The 15,325-nt window shown below is 36.1% G+C and overlaps 1 protein-coding gene across 2 annotated transcripts in view; it reads left to right on the top strand.

The window, feature by feature from the left end:
* The window catches only part of FAH (fumarylacetoacetate hydrolase), a 57,970-nt gene that overhangs the window by 26,261 nt on the left and 16,384 nt on the right, over nt 1-15,325 (top strand). For both annotated transcript variants that reach the window (XM_074234012.1, XM_074234013.1), the window contains exons 6-10: nt 2,443-2,540; nt 2,665-2,717; nt 3,058-3,157; nt 3,479-3,609; nt 14,410-14,485. In XM_074234012.1, coding sequence (XP_074090113.1) covers nt 2,443-2,540; nt 2,665-2,717; nt 3,058-3,157; nt 3,479-3,609; nt 14,410-14,485 — 458 coding nt within the window. The remainder of the gene's footprint in view (nt 1-2,442; nt 2,541-2,664; nt 2,718-3,057; nt 3,158-3,478; nt 3,610-14,409; nt 14,486-15,325) is intronic.

Raw genomic sequence — 15,325 nt, 5'->3', positions numbered from 1 at the left:
AGGGACAAAATCAGGATCATAGATTTAGAGCTAGAAGGAAGCTTAAAAGTCACTTAATCCAATCTCTTCCCTTGAAGAAACTACCCAAGGTCACCCAGAAAGCAAATGTTAGAACCAAGATTTGAACTGAGGTCTTCTAGAATATACTACCTATTAGAGATATTAGAAGTAATCTAGTTAAATATTTTTATTTTACTGATGTGGAAACTAGGGTCTTTAGAGGTTTAAGTGACTTGATCAGGTTCTTTTACTTAGGCAGGCATAATGCCTTTATAATATTTGGCATTTATGGTCTCATTTTTAAAGTTTGTATTTTTTAAAGTAAAATTTACTTTTGGGAAATTATTTTTTTAGTTTCTTTAAAATGTCCTTGTGGTTGAATATTCAATAAATGTTTATCTTAAAAAATAGAATAAAATTCCCTTGTTGCTACACTAATGAAATATGTTATTCACACCCATAATCATGTACCTGTTTCATATCTGGGTCAGGACTAGACCCTCACATATCTTTTAACTACCAGACTCGTTCTTTTTTTCTGATATCATTCGCTACAATAGAACCACCCTAGAAAGCAATATTTCAGACTTAGATACTTTGTAGTATTCTAGCAATACACCACTGTGATGCAATTATCTCTTCTTGCATTTTTTTTTTTTGGTGGAGTGGTGGGTCAGAGGTTTGGCTCTGATGACTCAGAGTTTGAATTGATTGATATCTGTGACTGTTTCCCTCATCCCTTACCCTCCAGCTGCCAAGGGTCTCCTTTTTCTTTTAAAGTTAATTCTTTTCAATTAAAAAAAAAATCTATTTTCTTTCTCTCCCACATCTCCCACCCCCCATCCCAAGTCCAACTTCAATTAAAAAACCAAAATCAATATGAAGCTCTTGTAACAAATTGGTGTAGTCAAGCAAAACAGATTCCCATATTAGCTTCTTCAGAGTAAACTTGTCAGGGTTGACTCAAGGATGATCTTCCCGGCTTCCCTACCCCCAGCCTCCTAACTCCCTAGGATTTAATGAACCATACATTGGCATGCACAGTAGTGAGAAAGCAAAGGAAGAGCCTGGAATATATATATATATATGTATATATATATATATATATATATGTATATATTCAGGCTTGATTACCAGTCTCAAAAAAAATCTAGCAAGAGGCATTACTGAGTGAAAATTATGACCATCTGTTCCCTGTCTCTTTTGAGTAGATGAACAAATAGGCATATTTCAAAGTCTGAGTCAAGGGGAGGTTTCCTTCCCTGAGGATCTTTAAGGAGAGATATACAACAAGCTCACAAGACTTTATAGAAGAATCCTAGATGATTTGCCCTTATTCATAGGATCATGTATGTAAAGCTGAAAGGAGCTTCAGAAGCCTCTTTATCTAACTACTTTATTTCCTTTTGATCTCACTTTAATTCTGTTCCATTCTGTTATTTGTAATCCATTTTACCTATATCAATTTTAATTTTTTAGGTTAATAATCCATCTATGCCTTTTTATTTCTTATCTTAAATATTTTATCTTTTTGGATTTTTATATCATCTTCATTTTCTGTTCTTGTTCTACCCCCTAATGCGACTCCCAGTCAGTCCACAGTAACACTTAAAGGATAAATGAGAACAAATAAAAAATAAAACAACAAAAATTCAGCAGAATCTATCAGTCACTAAGCACTTAATGAAAAACTTACTCAGTGTAGGATACTGTGGTAAGCACTGGGGATATAGAGAAAAAGTAAATAAAATTCTTCCCTGAGGAGTTTACATTCTAATGATGGAGGCTTTATAGCTACAGGATTTAAGTACTTTCGAGATGCATAACAGATAGAAAGTAACCTGAGAGAAGGCATGAGCACTTTGGAGAACCAGAAGAGACTTCTTGCTGAGTCTTAAAGAAAGCTGGGGATTCCAAGGGGTTGAAGTAAGAAAGGAAAGCCTGGGGGACAACCAACTCAAAGATAGAGTCAAGAGATGGAAATCTGGAATTATAGGTTTGGGAGTTATCTTCATAGAGATGGTCTTGGAATTCATGGGAACTGTTGATAGCACTCAGTGAGAGAATGTAGAATAGAGAAATAAAAGTGATCAGGACCTAGGACTGACCCTTGGAAGTACAAGCATGATTAGTGGTTTTGAACACTGACCAATATATTGAATGAATCTAGCTCCGGAACTGTAGTGCCTTGCCCATAGTCTTGTTCTTCTGCAAACAAGAGAAGGAAGGAGGTTATATCTTTTTTTAAAAAGCCAGAAGAATTTTCCCAATATATTGCCTTCCTTAAACACTATTGAATCTTTCCATATAACAAAGAAAAACTAAATCAAAACCTAATTTTGATTTGGTTCCAAACAGTATGCTTATGACTTGATCAGCATTCCAATGTGAAATACTGGTTATTAGTGATGACTGTTGTTTCCCACATATCATTTGAACCAGGTTGCATTTGCCAGTGGGATATCATGGCCGAGCTTCCTCTATTGTGGTATCAGGCACACCAATCCGAAGACCCGTGGGACAATTGTGTCCCGATGAAAGTAAGTTCCCTGAAAGCCAATCTAAATAGATTTGCCAATGGTGCAGCTAGATGAATGTGATAGTTCTTTCTAAGAGGACTATATGAATAATAGCAATCTCTTTTTCTTGTCTCTTAATTTCCAGCCAAGCCTCCAATACATGGTGTTTCCAAACTTTTGGACTTTGAGTTGGAAATGGTAAGTTATATATGCAATTTCTGATGGCTACTTATGATCTCTCTAGGGAAAAGATTCTTCCAAGAATGGTAGTAGCCCCGGTGGTGGGCACTTTATCATTTTTCATATCATTCAGTATCAAGACAGACTCTCTCTGGGTTGATGATTTGATTCTGAAAATGTTTTATTATTTGTCTTACTGATGGATTTCAGTCATTTTAAGGTTGATGGTTTTCTGGATTTTTCTATAGTTCATATTGTGGCTCACACTGGATTACAACTGACCAACTGCTGTAGTGTGTTAGTGATATTCAAACCCCAACTTCTCATTTCTGACTGATCTTTTCCCCTTCTATATTAGGCATTCTTTGTAGGCCCTGGAAACAAACTTGGAGAGCCAATTCCCATTAACAAAGCCCATGAGCATATTTTTGGAATGGTCCTCATGAACGACTGGAGCGGTAATATACCTCAATATTAAAACAACTGTGAGAGAATCAGTGTCCCTCTGTAGAATCAGTAGAGATTGTGGGCATCATTTAGAGTTACTCAGGAAAATTGTAGTAGAGTATTTCCAGTTATTATCATCATCTTGTTATTAAAGATCAATAAAATTGAAATATTTAAGGTATTGATAGTATCAATGTTGTTAATGATACTATTCAGTATCCACGAATTTTCCCTCAAATAGTAATCAATCATTTATTTTTTTTTAACCTTGCCTTGGAGTAAATTTTAGACAGGGTAAATTTACTACTGCTATCTTATTTTCCCCTCTACAGCTCGGGATATCCAGAAATGGGAATACGTTCCTCTAGGGCCATTCCTGGGGAAGAGCTTTGGAACAACCATCTCCCCCTGGGTGGTGCCCATGGAAGCACTCATGCCTTTTACACTGCCCAATCCTGTGCAGGTAAGCACCAGCTCAAAAGGACTCTTCTCATTTTTTCCAATGGGGAAGAACCTGTTTTTCTGCTGGGGACTACTTTATACAGATATGCAGTATTTAATTGCATGCTAGCATGAAAAAACAAATCCACTGTGAATTATCCAGAAATAAAAAAAAGATATTTTTCTTTTATATTTGTATTTTTGCTTTGGAACATGTGATATGGTGAGATCATAAAAAGTTTTACTCATCTGGTGTTTAAGGACAGGGACTGTTTTTAAAATATTTCAAATATATATAAATTTCATATGGCAGCCATTTAAGGATGAGGAGGAATGTAATATTTAGTTCCAAGGTAAAAGTTTGGGCAGAAGAAATAACCAAACTCTTGAGTATTGGCTGCAGAAAGTAATCAGTGACAGAACAACATGGAACTTCTTTCTGTGATCATTTTCATTTTTACTCCATACTCTCCATTTGTCCTTACTCTGTATGTTTGTGGGTGTATTATGTGTATATGTGGCAGGGTATGTGTATATGTGTAAGTGTAACTGGGTAGGATATAAAACTTTACCTCTAATAGATCCTATTGCCCTTTGCCTGATCTTTATCTGCCACTAAAGAAACAAGGTTCTCTCTGCCTTCAAATTCAACCTAGATATAATTCCAAGTAATTCATTGGCATTTTGAGTTGTAATACTTTCCTTTTCTTTCTTTGTCTCTCTCTATTACAGATAGACAGACAGACAGACAGACAGACAGACAGACACACACACACACACACACACATACACCCCTTTTTTACTTTTTTCTTTTTTTCCTTAGGTTTTTGCAAGGCAATGGGGTTAAGTGGCTTGCCCAAGGCCACACAGGCTAGGTAATTATTAAGTATTTGAGGCAAGATTTGAACTCAGGTACTCCTCACTCCAGGGCTGGTGCTCAATCCATTGTGCCACCTAGCCACCCCTCACACAACCCTTCTTTTCTGGTTGAGTGTATCTGCACATTCTTTTTGAGTCTTGCAGGGCCAAAAGTCCCTTTAAATTGGAAACTATCTTGATGGTCTTATTCAATTTTTCTAAAAGCTTCCTTTTATTCATCAGCATGCTTTGCCCTTTTTCAACACCTCCAAGAATTCGCTTTCCTGGACTTCCTAAGTATTTACTCAGCACACGCTTTTTTTGATGGTCTTGCTTCCAATACTGTGAGGAATCTCCAGTATGATGGCCCTCTCTTAATACAGGTTGACAATTCTTTAATCTTAAGAGAATTGTATTTTCCCAGGGTCAGTCACTGTTTTCCCGAGACCAAGACTGGTACTCTACTTACTGTATCCCTCTCAGTACAGATACTATCAAATCTATTAAATTTCATTCCTAGTTCCATATTTCATCAGTATGCTGAGGCCTCTTAATGAGAATGCCTCTCAGAAGTTGAGAAAATTGTAAATCCTGAATTAAATTTGCTGCCTTTAATAAGTCTTCCTCCATGATGAGAACTGTCTGGCAGATCTTATTGCTCTCCCAAATTCAGAACACCCTCAACAATTTAAGTAGCTTAGCAACTTTTAGCTATTTGTGTGATAATAGCAGCAATTTGGTCCCTCTTTAAGGAGTAGGAAGCCAAGAAAAGGAAAAGAAATCTAAAGCCATCTTCCATTTCAGTAACATTTCCAGAGAAAACTCTGAACACACAATGCAGCTTGAATCTACTATTTTCTGAATAATTTTTTGAAAAGCCTTTGTTAGCTTGGCCCACTGGTTATCTTACTATAGACAGATGTTTTGTCCTGTAGTTTCAGTCAATATGTGGGGCACCTCCTAGGGAGAACAAAATGAAACAGAATAATAGTTTATAAATGGAAATATATAAATGGAAACATAATTCCTCTAGAATTATGAGGAAAAAGCCTACTCTGTTTGTTAGAGAAGATACCTTTCCATTCCCAGTCTCAAAATATTCTATCCCCATTGACTTCACTTTTTTAACCCCTTAAAATCTTGTTTTTGTCCCTATTATTCTTTTTTTGAATATTTTATTTTTCCAATTATGTTATGAAAGTTTTTCAACATTCATACACTTACATCTTTATTAGTTCCATATTTCTCTACCATCCTCCCTTTCCACCCTCAGTGACGAACAGGCTAGCAAAAGTTGTGCTTGTTCATTTATATTTAACATGTTTATGTATTGGTCATTTTGTGTATGAGAAGTTAGAACTAAGGATAAAGAAAGCAAACCTTACCAAATTAGAAATTCTGAAAATCAAGGGAGAGATTAATAAAATTGAAAGCAAGAAAGCCATTGATTTCATAAATAAAACTAAGAGTTAGTTTTATGAAAAAGCCAATAAAGTAGACAAACCTTTGGTTAATCTGATTAAAAAAAAGAAAGAAGATAACCAACTTACCAGTATCAAAAACAAAAAGGATAAACTAATCACAAATGAGGAGGAAATCAAAAAGATAATTAGGAACTATTCTGCCAAACTGTATGCCAATAAACTTGTTAACCTGAGTGAAATGGATGTATATTTACAAAAATACAAACTGCCCAGATTAACAGAAGAGGTAATAAAATACTTAAATAACCCTATTTCAGAAAAAAGAAATTGAAGAACTCATCAAAAAAACTCCTTAAGAAAGTCTCCAGGTCCAGATGGATTTACAAGTGAATTCTGCCAAACATTTAAGTAACAATTAATTCCTATTCTACATAAACTATTTTTAAAAAAGGAGTTTTGCCAAATTCTTTTTATGATGCCAACATGGTGTTGATACCTAAACCAGTAAGAACCAAAACAAAGAAAATTATAGATCATTCTATCTAATGAATCAATTGATGCAAAAATCTTAAATAAAATTTTAGCAATGAGACTACAGCATGTTATTCCTAGGATAATATACCATAATCAGGTAGGATTTATACCAGATAGGCAGGGATGGTTCAATATTAGAAAAACACTCAACATAATTGAATATATCAATAGCAAAACCAACAGAAATCATATGATTATCTCAATAGATGCTGCAAAACCTTTTATAAAATACAACATCCATTCCTATAGAAAGTTTGGGGATAAATGAAATTTTCCTTAAAATAATTATCTATCTAAAACCATCAACATATATTAATATAATGGGAATAAAATTGGAACATTTTCAGTAGTTATCAGGAGTGAAACAAGGATGCCCATTATCACCATTACTATTCATTATAGTATTTATTACTATTCAATATAGTATTAGAAATGCTAGTTTTAGCCATAAGAGAAGAAAAAGAACTTGAAGGAATCAGAATTGGCAATGAGGAAGCAAAACTTTCACTCTTTGCAGATAATATGATGGTATATTTAGAGAACCCAAGAAAATAATCTAAAAAACTACTTGAAACAATTAACAAATTCAGCAAAATAACAGGATACAAAATAAACTCACATAAATCATCAGCATTTCTATATATGAATAACAAGAGCAAGAGATAGAGAAATTCCATTTAAAGTAACTATTATATATTAAATATTTGGAAATCTACCTCCCAAGACAAACTCAGAAACTTTATGTACACAATTATAAAGCATTTCTCATCCAAATAAAGTCAGATCTAAATAATTGGAAAATTGTCAAATGTTCATGGTTAGGTCAAACTAATATAATACAAATGACAAATGACAATTCTACCCAAATTAAATTACTTATTCAGTGCTATACCAATCAAACTACCAAATAACTGCTTATTGAGCTAGAAAAAATAGTAACAAAATAGTAAAAAATTCATCTGAAGCAACAAAAAGTCAAAAATAGCAAGGGAACTGATGAAAAAAATGTAAACGAAGGTGGCCTAGCTCTACCGGATCTAAAACTGTACTATAAAGCAATAGTCATCAAAACTTCTTGGGACTGGTTAAGGAATAGAGTAATGGATCAGTGAATTAGGATAGGTTCAAAAGAAATCACAGTAAATGACTACAGCCATGTACTGTTTGACAAATCCAAAGACATTAGTTTCCAGGATAAGAACTCATTTTTTTGTCTTTTTTTTTTTTTGCAAGGCAATGGAGTTAAGTGGCTTGGTCAAGGCCACACAGCTAGGTAATTATTAAGTGTCTGAGGCCGGATTTGAACTCAGGTACTCCCTGACTCCAGGGCTGGTGCTCTATCCACTGCACCACCTAGTTGTCTCAGAACTCATTTTTTGACAGAAGGTGTTGGGAGAACTGGAAAATAGTATGTGTGTTTTTTAAGTTTTTTTGTTTTTTTGCAAGACAATGAGGTAAGGTGACTTGCCCAAGGTCATGCAGCTAAGTAATTATTAAGTGTCTGAGGTTGGATTTGAACTTGGGTCCTCCTGAATCTAGGGCCAGTGCTCTATCCACCACACCATTTAGCTGTCCCAAACTGGAAAATAATATGGCAAAACATAGGCCCACATCTCACATCCTATACCAAAATAAGGTCAAAATAGGTACAGGATTTAGACATAAAGGATAACACCATCAATAATAGACCAAGAACTATGGAAAAGGGACAAGTTATGACCAAACAACAATTAGAGTACATTATAAACTGCAAAATGAATGATTGTGACTATATTAATTTTTTTTCAAGGCAATGGGGATAAGTGGCTTGCCCAAGGTCACACAGCTAGGTAATTATTAAGTGTTTGAGGCCGAATTTGAACTCAGGTACTCCTGACTCCAGGGCCGGTGTTCTATCCACTGTACCACCTAGCCACCCCGTGATTATATTAAATTAAAAAGTTTTTGCACTAATAAAATCAATGCTGCTAAAATTAGAAGGAAAGTAGAAAGCTGGGAAACAATCTTCACAACTAGGAATTCTGATAAATTTCTCATTTCTAAAATATAGAGAATTGCAAAAATTATAAGGTTACAAGTCATTCCCCAATTGATAAGTGGTCAAAGGAAATGAATAGACAGTTTTCAAATGAAGACTTTTTTTTCTTTTTCAACATCTTATTTGTTTTCCAATTACATACAATAGTAATATGTACCCATCATTTTTTCAAGTCTCTGATTTCTACAATTTCCCTCTCCCTTCCCTTCCCCCCCCCCCCGAAGGCTGTCTGATAGTCTCTGCATTGTTTCCATGCCATACATTGATGTACATTGAATGTGTTGTAAGAGTAAACGTAAACCCCCCCGCCCCCCGCAGAAGATGAGAAAACTCAAGAATAGAGAGAGAGAAAAAAAAATTGTAGTTCAGTCTGTAATGGCTCTGTCTCTGGGGTGAGTTGCTTTCTTTATAAGTCCACCAGAGAAGTTGCTTCAATATTTTTTCCACAGTTGCTATTACTAGCTGTACCTCCACTCTATTCCTCTCCACTCTCATTTATTCTATTTTCTCTTTCTCCTTTCATCCTGGCCCTGTCCAGAAGTGTGTTGAATCTGAGTACCCTCTCCCTCGATCTTCCATCTTTTCTATCACCTATTCCTCCCTTCCCTCCCCCATTTCCCCTTATCCCTCCCCTTTCTTCTTTTTTTTCTCTAGTGTAAGATAGATTTCTATACCCTATTAAGTTTGTATGTTATTTCCTCTCTGAGCCATTTCTGATGAGAATGAAGGCTCACTTGTTCCCCCTTGCCTTCCCCCTTTCAACTTCATTGAAAAAGCTTTTTCTTGACTCTTATGTGAAATTTCTTAGCTTCTTCTTCATCTCCTTTTCCTTCCTCCCTCCCAGTACTTTCCTTTATCACCCACTGACTCCATCTTTTTACTATACCATTATATTCTGTTCCTTCCTATGTCCTGTCTATAATATGCTCCTTCTAACAACTCATATAAATGAGAAAGTTTATATAAGTTATCAATATCTTCCCATGCAGGAATACAAACAGTTCAGTATCCTTAAGTTCCTCATAGTTAGTTTCTCTCTTCCATCCCTTCTATGGTTCACCAGAGTCCTGTACTTGGAGATCAAACTTTCTGTTCAGCTCTGGTTGTTTCAATAGGAAAGTTTGAAAGTCCCCTGTTTCATTGAAAGTCCATCTTTTCCCCTGAAATAGGATGTTCACTTTTTCTGGGTAGTTGATTCTTGGTTCTAAACCAAGATCTTTTGCCTTCTGTACTATCATATTCCAATCCCTATGAACCCTTAGTGTAGATGCTGCCAGATCCTGTGTAATCCTGACTATGGAGCCTTGATAGTTGAATTATTTGCTTCTGGTAGCTTTCAGAATTTTCTCTTTGATTTGGGAGTTTGGGAATTTGGCTATAATATTCCTGGAAGTTCTTCTTTTGGGATCTCTTTCAGGAGGTGACCAGTGAATTCCCTTGATTTCTATTTTACCCTCTGCTTCTAGGATCTCAGGGTAATTGTACTGTATTATTTCTTGAAAAATGAGATAGTTCACATTTTCTTCTAATTTTTGACTTTTTTTGAAGAGTTTCATTTCTTCCTGATTTCTTGCAAAGTCATCAGCTTCCTTTAGTTCCATTCTGCGTTTGAAGGAGTTATCTTCTTTTTTTTTAGTTTTTTTTTGCAAGATAAATGGGGTTAATTTTTCCTCCATCTCCCTTAATTGCTTTCAAAATCTTTTTTGAGCTCATCCATAGTCTGAGCCCATTTTCTGTTTCTCTTGGAGGTTTTGGATATGGAAGCTTTGATTTTGTCCTCATCTGAGTATGTGTTTTGATCTTCCATGGGACTAAAGTAATTATGGCCAGATTCTTCTTTTTCTGTTGTTTACTCATTTCCTCAGCCCAAGACTAATTTATGACACTTCCAAGGTTTGGATTTTTTGGGGGGGGCACCCCACTGGGACCTTTATTCTTCCAAGGTCTTATGCTCTCTTGCCAGTGCTTTGATATGTAGATGACCACAGCACTGCCCTCTGCCCTGGGGTTGTAAGGAGGGATCCTGCTATCTTGGTATGGCAGCCCAAACTGCAACCTGGAGCTGAGTGTAGGCAAACATCAGGGTCTTATCCCAGGGAGAGCAGAGAAATCTCTGAAGACTTCCCTTACCCTCTCTGAAGGTACAGGCTGCTTTCTCCAGATTCTCACTATAGATTCTGTGGTGGGTGCTCCTCATTCCACACTCATTCTGGTGTAGCAGAGATCTCTCCACACCCCTTCAAGCTGTTGTAGGTGATCTCTGGGCTGGGCTGCGCTACAGCCATGGCTTTTTTTCCAACCCCCGGTCCTAGTGAAACATACCTTTCCCATGGAACTCCTAAGTTATCTTGGACTGGGAAAATGTATTACTCAGTCTTTCTGTGGGTTCTGCCCCGCTAAATTTTGGGTAGAGTCATCATTTCTTTTTTTGGAGTTTGGGGGAAGGAATTCACCCTTGGAAATGCTGCCTTCATGCCGCCATCTTGGCTCAGCCCAAATGAAGAAATTAAAGCTATATATAATCATATGAAAAAATGTTCCAAATCATTATTGATTAGAGACATGCAAATTAAAAGAACTATGAGGTAAGATGGCTAAAATGAGAAAAAGGGAAGGTGATCAATGCTGGAGAGGATGTTGGGAGGATTGGGACATTGATGCATTGTTGGTGGAGTTGTGAATGGATCCTTCCATTCTGGAGAGCAATATGAAATTATGAAATTATGCCCAAAGAGCAATAATAATATTCATTCCCTTTGACCCAGCAATTCCAATTCTAGGCTTAGAAGAAATCATTAAAATTGGGAAAAATTGGGAAAGTCCCACATGTTTCAAGATATTCACAGCAGCTCTTTTTATAGTGGCAAAGAATTGGAAACAAGGGATGCCCATCAATTGGGAAATGGCTAAACAAGTAATGGTACATGAATACCATGGAGTATTATTGTTCTGTAAGAAACCATAGATAATCGGTCTCTAGAGAAGCATGGAATGACTCACAGGATCCGATGCTGAGCAAAGGGAGCAGAACTGAGAACGATATATACACATTAACAACAACATTGTGAGATGATCGACCTTGATGGAAGCAGCTCCTCTCAGCAGTTCAGAAAGCTAGGACAACTTTATTAGACTGGCAGTGGACAATGTTATCCTCATCCAGAGGAAGAAAACTAAATAAAACCAAAATAAACCCTTTCAAAATCTGATGAACACTATAAAAAATGTCACTTATGTAACTCTTTTTTTTCTTAATCCTAATACCTCATACAAAAATGACTAATCTGTAAATATGTTTATCAAAAAAATATGTATGTACCATGTTAACCTGACTGTTCAGCAATGAAGGGAGGGGATGGGAAGGGAGGGTAGAAGGAAATTTTGTAACTTAAAAATATACATAGCATATGGATAAATTTTGAAAAAACTTTAGTAATATGTTTTGGAAAAATAAAATATCAATAAAAAAAGAAAAGAAAACCCTGAAATAGGAAGGGAAAACATGAGAAGTAAAACTATTCTCTTAAAAATCACAAGTGACCCCATTCTTATTTGTCTTGACCTCTCTGAAGCATTTGACACCATTGAGAGACACTCTCATTCCCATCACCATTTTCCCCAGTTCCTTCCAGCATCCTAATATAAGCCCTCATTAACATCCATTTGGAGTGTTGTAATGGCCTCCAAAAAGGTCTTTCAACCTCCTTTCTTTCCCACTCTAATCTGTTCTTCATATTGATGTCAGATTAATCTTCCACATGCATATTGCTAGTTATTTCTCTTCCTTTTTCCCCCTTTAAACTCTGGGCCTGGATTAATTTATTGAGGTAGGGAGATTTTGGTGTCAAAATCCCTCTACTAATGCAGAAGGGCATCTTCTCTGGAGTCATTGAGAAGTAAGTGACTGCCCAGAGTCACACAGTTAGTATGTATGAGAGGTGGAATTTCTAATCCACTCTTCCTGATTCATCCAACTTTCTATTCACTGCACCATGCTTCTTCCCCATAATTATAATGGCTCACATTTATATGGTTTGTTAAGGTTTATAAGTTGCTTTTTCCACAGTAACTTTGTGAGATAGGAAATTGATGATCTTTCCTATTAAATGGATGGAAAAACTGGGATGCAGAATGATTTACCTCTGGTCATGTAGCTTGTAAGTAAGTATTAGAGCAAGGATTTTAACATTATTTCTACCATATAGTATTAATTCTCTATTCCCTTCTCTTTTTAATTAAGGATTTTTTTAATAAAAGAAAGATTTTATTTATTTTGAATTTTGAAATTTTTCCCCAATCTTGCTTCCTCCCCCCCCACCACAGAAGGCAGTCTGTTAGTCTTTATATTGTTTCCATGGTATACATTGATCTAAGTTAAATGTGCTGAAAGAGAAATCATATCCTTTACGGAAGAAAAATAAAGTATAAGAGATAGCAAAATTACATAATATCTCTATTCCCTTCTAAGTAAAGTTTAGACTTTTTTTTTCCTAACCTTGAATTTAAGTCTCTGCAGTCTACCATATCTTTTCAGCTTTGTTGCATACTACTCTCTACCACAAACACTGTACATCAGGGCAAATGCATTATTCTGTTGATGATGTTTGTCCATTATACTCAAAGAAGATCATGACACCAGGGAGATGATCCCATGCATGACATGTGAATTGGATTTGAGTGAGGGGGGCTGTGCTAAGTCACCCACCTCACTTCCCCCTCCAGAACCATCTGGGTCCAGTGACCAAATGTGAATCAGAATGACTGGAGGTGGCTCTGGATGTGAAGCAATCAGGGTTAAGTGACTTGCCCAAGGTCACACAAGTAGCATTGTCAAGTGTCTGAGGCCCTAATTCTAGGGTTGGTACTCTCCATTGCGCCACCTAGTTGCCCCAATTATTCTGTTACACACATACGCATGTATATACACATATATCTTATACACCCTAAACATTTTTTGTACTTTATCATCTCTATTTCTTAGGTTTCTGCAGAATTCTTGAATTCTGATCCATTTATTTAGATCATCCTTTATCATTCATAGAGATCCAACACTTAAAGCACAACTAAAACATTTCCTCTTTCATGGAGCCTACTTTGATCTTCTCCCTTTTCTTTCCATCCAAATAGTAACAAATTATTCCTGTCCCCACCAACTCTCAGGACCTCATACTACATAATACAGCATTATATTGTTATCTTTGTGTATGAGCCCAGAGATAATGTCTTATCTTAACTTTTTATCTCCTGTGGTGAATAATCCTAGTACAGTGCTTTGTAGACATAATAGACAACATATTTGTTCAATCATACAGCATATCCCAAAAGTACTAGTATAGTTTCAAACTATGAAAGCCTCAAACTGCACTAAAACTTATGGGACGGGCAGTATTGTAAATCCTTAGAGAGTGGAGAATTTGTCTTATTTTATTTCATTGTCTTCTCAGGATCAAACTTCTTGTGCTGGGTATAATAAATCTTGGCTATTGCTTTATTATTTATTCCAGTTTCTTATTAATTTTCTAAGGTTCAGGTTGTTCCCAGACATGATCTTGGGGAAAATTGTAATCTTTGTAAAATGTAAGTTTCTTGAGGGCAGGAACTATTTTGATTTTTGTTTTTATATCTCCAGTTCCTAGCCCTGTGCCTTTCTTAGAGGATAGATACTTAATAGGTCATTTAGGGGCAGCTCACAATCTGGAGTCAAACGATTTGAGTTCAAATCTACCTTAAAACATTTATTAGTTGTGTTATCCTAAGCAAGTAATTTTGCCTCTGTCTCAGTTTCCTTATCCATAAAAATGGGGTATTTACTTTCCAGGTTATATGTCAAGATAAAATGAATTAAGATAATATTTGTAAAGTTCTTTGCCAATCTAAAAGTGCTATATAAATAATAGCTATGATGATGATGGAGATGAGAAATGTGTTGAGAACTAAAATGTACATTACTTGTTTTCTTCCATTACAGGATCCTAAGCCACTGTCTTACCTCTGTCATGAGGAGCCCTACACTTTTGACATCAACCTCTTTGTTGCCCTGAAAGGTATGTACTTGTATGTATGTACTTGTATGTATGCATGTACTTGGGCTGAACTGGAAGCCAATGATCTAGAAGAGATGGGCTAGGTCTGCCCCCAAATGGTGGAAGTAGCAGAGGTGACAGAGGGACATGGCATGGCTAAACTATAATAGCCAGAAATTTAAAGTATAGTTGGTATACTCTCCTATAGTTGGTATACATTCTCCCTGATGTACAGTGTTTGTGGCAGAGAGTAGTATGCAACTCTATTTTACCCTATAGTTGGTATACTACCCCCTTAACATACATAATATAATGTTTGACCCTTGATATTCTCCTGTCATAGATCTAGAACTGAAATTATCTCATTCTATAACCCCCTATATTTAATAAGTGAGGAAATTGAGACCCAGAAGAATTAATTGACTTGTTCAAGGTCACCTAGATACCAAATTGAAGAGCTGAGATTTGAACTCTGGTCCTATGGTTTAAAGTTTAATGTTCTTTTTACTGACCATATACTATCTTCCATTTTCTCCACTGGGAATGCTTCAGGATTAGGCCAAGGAAGACAATGAAAGCTTAGAGCTTTCTGCTATTTAAACTTAAGGCGTTTGTTTAGTGGAAAACCTAAAAATAAAAAGCCATGTCAGCATTCCTTCTTTTCTCATTTTCTCCTCTCTCTCTTGCATCATTACTTAATTTCCTAGCTGCCCTTTCTTTTGTACTCTGTTCACCCTCTGTATTTTTGTTTTTTCAATTTCCTTTTATTTCTTGTAGTTCTTAGCTCAAAGACCTTGGACCTCTTCCTTGATACATAACTGTTGGCAGGAGGACAGCCCCAAGATATACCTAGTAAATCAA

This window comes from Macrotis lagotis, chromosome 4 (assembly GCF_037893015.1).
Source record: "Macrotis lagotis isolate mMagLag1 chromosome 4, bilby.v1.9.chrom.fasta, whole genome shotgun sequence".
NCBI classification, from domain to species: domain Eukaryota; kingdom Metazoa; phylum Chordata; class Mammalia; order Peramelemorphia; family Peramelidae; genus Macrotis; species Macrotis lagotis.
This window is presented reverse-complemented; position numbering and strand designations above follow the sequence as displayed.